Source organism: Monodelphis domestica, chromosome 8, assembly GCF_027887165.1.
Source record: "Monodelphis domestica isolate mMonDom1 chromosome 8, mMonDom1.pri, whole genome shotgun sequence".
In the NCBI taxonomy this organism is placed as follows: Eukaryota; Metazoa; Chordata; class Mammalia; order Didelphimorphia; family Didelphidae; genus Monodelphis; species Monodelphis domestica.
In genome coordinates, this window is record NC_077234.1 from 198,632,779 (window position 1) to 198,638,778 (window position 6,000).

At 38.1% G+C, this 6,000-nt stretch overlaps 1 protein-coding gene across 2 annotated transcripts in view; it reads left to right on the forward strand.

Annotated features, from left to right (window-relative positions):
- The window catches only part of LOC103101516 (zinc finger protein 420-like), a 27,822-nt gene extending 23,227 nt beyond the window's left edge, over positions 1 to 4,595 (forward strand). For both annotated transcript variants that reach the window (XM_056807523.1, XM_056807522.1), the window contains exon 4: positions 1,895 to 4,595. In XM_056807523.1, the coding sequence (XP_056663501.1) occupies positions 1,895 to 3,750 (1,856 nt within the window). In that variant the 3' untranslated portion in view covers positions 3,751 to 4,595. The remainder of the gene's footprint in view (positions 1 to 1,894) is intronic.
- Positions 4,596 to 6,000: the final 1,405 nt, after the last annotated feature.

A 6,000-nucleotide genomic window follows, 5' to 3' on the forward strand; every position in this document is an offset into this window, starting at 1 on the left:
GCCAGGCCTAGAGATGGGAGGTCCTGGGTTCAAATTTGGCCTCAGACACTTCCCAGCTGTGTGACCCTGGGCAAGTCACTTGACCCCCATTGCCTATCCCTTACCATTCTTCTGTCTTGGAGACAATACACAGTATTGACACCAAGATGGAAGGTAAGGGTTTTAAAATTTTTTTTAAAAATTCATTTTTTCATTGATTCATGACGAGAAGTATATTAAATGATGAATGTGGTTGGAGATCAGTGGCATATATTGCTCTGTGTGTGTGTGTGTGTGTGTGTGTGTGTGTGTGTGTTTAAACAAAGTTTATCTAGAAATCCACTTCGTAAGGGTGGAATTTCATTTTTTTCTACTACTGGGAAATTGACTCCATTCTTACTGAAACTACTGAATGACTAGCCCAAGCCCTAAGATAGAAGAATGATGACATAAGTATAGGTAAGTTTAAATTGGAAAACAACCACAACATTGCAGTAAGTGGCCTGTGATGGACTGTTTTTGTAAAAAGATTGTGTTCAGTGATGTTTTCATAATGGTCTCTACTCTTCATGTCTAGTGACCAGGGTTTGCAGAGACTCTGCTATCTTTTCTGTAAGAAGGCAAGCCTAGGCAATATCTTGATCTCATGATTACAGATTTGATGAGATGCAATTACGGAATAACCCCAGAATAGGATAATTTCTCATGTGTAGTAACAGCAATGAGAGTCCGTGCATGCCTGTGAGCATGAATGACTTACCTTCCTGGAAGTTTGGAAATAATTTGATTTCAAGTTGAGAAACTAAAAGAGTATGTTACACTTAGTAGCAATCAGAGTTTGAGGCTGTCATTGAATGTACCATATTCTTGGTTAGGATCTTTTGGAATCACTGCAGGGGGAAAAAAAAACTCCATTTATGTTTGGAATTCTTGTTGTCTGATAGGAAAAATACTGTTTTCACAAAATTGGTCACCTTTATTTATTGCTTAAAGTGTCAGTAACTAATTTTTAGCTTGTTTGTTGGAGCAGTATCTCATATCTCTAAAGGGTTTTTAAACCAATAAATGGGAAGGGCACAACAGAACTAATATGGAAGCTTAGAGTTCATTTTATTTTAAAAAATGATGGTCTCAGAGTTACTGTATGAATTGTATTTTTAAACATGGGCAATGCCATGTCTTTGTTTCAGTTGTTTTCAGGAGAAAATATTTATGTTAGTGAAATGAGACTTTTTTTTAAAAAGCAATAGCTATTTTCAAGAAGTAGGGAACAGAAGAAAATCTTTTATGCCTTGGATAAATGCAAAAGAGTGGATTTTCTTCCCTTGGTCTCAGGTATTGTAAGAAAAAATAACTTAAACAAATCACAAAGAAAATCATATAAGGATTACAAATAAGCTAGATCATGAAATTATTGGAATATTTAGTATATACTCACCCCATGTTAGCATAACTATAGGATTGATTACATTGACAATGAAAATGAAGCAAAAAGGAAAGAATGAAAGGGAAATGTCAAGTGAGGTGGAGAGAGCATATCCAGTCACAAGATTTTTTATTTCAGCTGCCAGGATTTGGGTCAAGTCCCTCCACCACCATTCCGAGGTCATAGTCTGAGATAGGAATGTGACAATACTAGACTGGCCAAAATCACAGGTTTGTTGTGAAGAGCCATTGTGATCATATGGGAGGCTATTTGTGAATTAAATTGTTCTTTAGGGTTGAGGTAATGGCATTTTTATATGATAGATTGTGCTCATTTAAATTGGGCAACTTTTCTTACTGAAGAAATAAGTTATAAAGCAGTTTATATTCTGACAGTGGAGGAAAGGTGATATCATTATTTATGTGTGTGTATGTGACTATATATATGCGTGTATATATGACTATATATGTGTTTTATCGTTTCTTTTAGAAGGTGAGATCAGACCCGTAATGAAATTGACTCCAACAGAAGTGAGCCTTTCTGTGGAAGAAAGTGAGAAACATTTCATGAGTAATATTCCAGATTACTTAGCTTGGAGAGAATTGTGTGCTGGTTTTCAAAATTCAACCCTTCCTGAACATCAAAGAATAAACTCTGAGGAAAAGTCTCATGAATGTAATCAGTGTGGAAAGACTTTTATGCTCAGGGCTAGTCTTGCTGGACATCAGAGAATCCACACTGGGAAAAAAACTTATGAATGCAAGCAATGTGGGAAGACATTCAACAAGTGCTCTAGTCTTGCTAAACATCAGAGGGTCCACACTGGGGAGAAACCTTTTGAATGCAAGCAATGTGGAAAGACATTCAGTTGGAGCTACAATCTTGGTGAACATCAGAGAATCCACACTGGAAAGAAACTTTATGAATGCAATCAATGTGGAAAGACATTCAGTCGAAGCTCCAGGCTTGCTGAACACCAGAGAGTCCACACTGGGGAGAAACCTTATGAATGCAAAGAGTGTGGAAAGACATTTAGTCAGATCTACAATCTTGCTCAACATCAAAGAATCCACACTGGGGAGAAACCTTATGTATGCAAGCAATGTGGAAAGACATTCACTCGGAGCTCCAGTCTTGCTGAACATCAGAGAATCCACACTGGGGAGAAACCTTATGAATGCAAGCAATGTGAAAAGGCATTTATTCGGAGCTCCCAACTTGCTTCACATCAGAGAATCCACACTGGGGAGGGACCTTATGAATGCAAGCAATGTGGAAAGACATTCAGTCGACGTTCCAGGCTTGCTGAACATCAGAGAATCCACACTGGGGAGGAACCTTATGAATGCAAGCAATGTGGAATGAAATTCAGTCGGAGCTCCAGGCTTGCTGAACATCAGAGAAGCCACACTGGGGAGAAGCTTTATGAATGCAAACAATGTGGAAAGACATTTAGTCAGAACTACAATCTTGCTCAACACCAGAGAATCCACACTGGAGAGAAACCTTATGAATGCAAGCATTGTGGGAAGACATTCAGTCGGAGCTTCAGGCTTGCTGAACATCAGAGAATCCACACTGGGGAGGAACCTTATGAATGCAAGCAATGTGGAATGACATTTAGTCGGAGCTCCAGGCTTGCTGAACATCAAAGAATCCACACTGGCGAGAAACTTTATGAATGCAAACAATGTAGAAAGATATTTAGTCAGAGCTACAATCTTGCTCAACATCAAAGAATCCACACTGGGGAGAAACCTTACGAATGCAAACAATGTGGAAAGATATTCTGTTGGCGCTCTAGTCTTACTGAACATCAGAGAGTCCACACTGGGGAGAAACCTTATGAATGCAAGCAATGTGGAAAGACATTCAGTCGGAGCTCCTGTCTTGCTGTACATCAGAGAATCCACACTGGAGAGAAACCTTTTGAATGCAAGCAATGTGGAAAGACATTCAGTCGGAGCTCTGGTCTTGCTTCACATGCGAGAATCCACACTGGAGAGAAACCTTATGAATGCAAGCATTGTGGAAAGACATTCAGGCAGACGTCTAGTCTTACTCACCATCAGAGCATCCACACTGGGGAGAAACCTTATGAATGCAAGCAATGTGGAAAGACATTCAGTCGCAACTCTGGCCTTGCTGAACATCAGAGAATCCACACTGGGGAGAAACCTTATGGATGCAAGCAATGTGGAAAGGCATTCAGTCGGAGCTCCAGGCTTGTTGAACATCAGAGAATCCACACTGGGGAGAAGCTTTATGAATGCAAGCAATGTGGAAAGACATTCTATCAGAACTCCAGTCTTGCTGTTCATCAAAGAATCCACACTGGGCAGTAACCTTTTGAATGCAAGTAATGTGGAAATATTCGGGGGCCATCATACCCCAACTGGCTGACATGGTTACAGTCTGAGGAAATGAGGTCTGTAAAGCAGACCACAGAATGAGGGTCTCCTGATGATCCCTCTCTGTGACTTCTCTCCCCAAATTTTCCCCACTAATGGACTTGCTATGATTATTAATCTTCCCTCCAATACAGGAGAAATAATATGAGAGCAAATACTTATAGGATCAATAAATATACACCCCACTGTAATCCCCCTAGATTAGTACCCCAAAAAGAATGCATTTACAGAATTAAAGCCTAACGATCACTACCCATTGCCCCCCTCCTTTCCTTCTCCACAGAGCTACAGCCACTCCCAAGAACATCAATCACCTTCAAGACATATTCCACTGCATTCTGTTTATGGACAAAAAACAGGCAACATTGCCAGGTGATTTAAAGTAACACAAGAAAAATAGTACTTGTAAGTTGAGGAAAACCACAAATCTGGTCTGTCATTAAATTGCCCTCTAACCTTGCACCTAGCTATGAAATGTTTTGTTATCCATCTCCTAAGTAATTGTGATTGTGAAAGGTAACCAAAAGTAACAATGATTCTCCTAGGTGAGGTAGAACTAACCTCTAGATCACCCTGACTATATCATTCATCTATAGCAACAATTTTCTTTGACTATCTCCTTAAGCTATGCCTCTTGTTATTAAGTTCCATGGAAACACATATTTAGAAAATTGATTGTATGCCAAAGAAATATGTACTTGAAACCCTATATAATAAACAAACCTCCATGCTAATGCAGAACCCTGTGTGATGCCTATGCATGTGGGCCTTAGCATACAGTGCTTCTCACCTCCATTACTTAACCAGATCATCACATCTTGATGGTGCAAGCTCTAACCCTCAGGGAGACTGCTGGATGGCTCCCTAAAGAAATACATTCAATCAGGGCTCTAGTCTTGCTCAACATCAGACTCTATACTGAGGGAAAAAAACCAAATGAATGCAAGCAATGTGGAAAGTCATTCAGGTATAGCTTTACTTTTGTTCTACATAAGAAAAATCATGGATTTTCACATAGAATTCACAACTTGTTCTAAAATTAGGTGCAAATGGGCTCATGATTTGTATCCAAAGTGTGATACCACAATTAAGGGAGCATATAATAGTTCACCTTTTAGATCAGTTTAGAGATAGTGGAGGAATTTGTGACCAAATTATAAAGAGAAAGCTTTATGGGATGTAACATAGGTTTCTTTTAGTATATCAAATTCACAATAGCTTCTACAAAGCCAATACAACCAAGTTTAAAAGGGAGAAACAATAGTTATCATTTGCTTTAAAACAATTTTCAATTAAATACCTAATGTTTTAGCCATTCCAATCACAGTCTCAAATACTTAAGTCATATCATAGCATCTAAATCTATAGTATTTAATTCAGTAAGGGAATAAAGTCATTACTCTATAGAAATCATTTTAAGACTAAAAGTCTTAAAAGTATTACCCAAAATCTCTACAAAGGAAAAATCAAATGACAATAAATGGTATTGTCAATTTAAAGTCTAAAAGATACTTATTGTCAGCTAAATTATTTCTATTCAGTTGAAAGCATTATCAAATTATCTGACAGAAAATCATGCATCTATCAACTTGACACTTTGGCCTGATGGAACACAGACTAGTATAATATGACTCATACCATTATACTTATTTCTACAACTTCTAAAGACATTACTTACACATCAAATTTTAAGCCTACTTTTCTCTAAGGTCTATGCTACCTATGCAAGGTTAAATATAGTCATTTGGGTAGGAAAATATACACGAATTTAAGAGATACTACATTATAATTTGTTTTTTGCATTCCCATCCAATCTAGATTCAAAATTTTAATGGTAATCTATAGAATCTTCTCTCAAGAGACACTAGCTATCAGCTCCTCAAATGATAGGCACCTTTACTATCAGTCTGCTACCCATGTTTTCTCACAATCTTTCTCATTGGGAAGTTCTGAGTCTTTGGGATAAAGGAGGAAAAGAGACAGATGTTGAAGAAATGGGTAAAGTAGAGTCTCAGAGATGATCATGTTGAGTTAGTGTTAGAAATATAGGGTTAGGGTTAGAAATAAGCACAAATTTAGGGTTAGAGTCTCTCCTAGTAGGCAAATGCATGCTCTGGCCTCAGCCTTATTTCTGTTCTCTGCCTTTATTTCTTTGGAGTCAGCAGTAACTGTTGGAACCTGAGC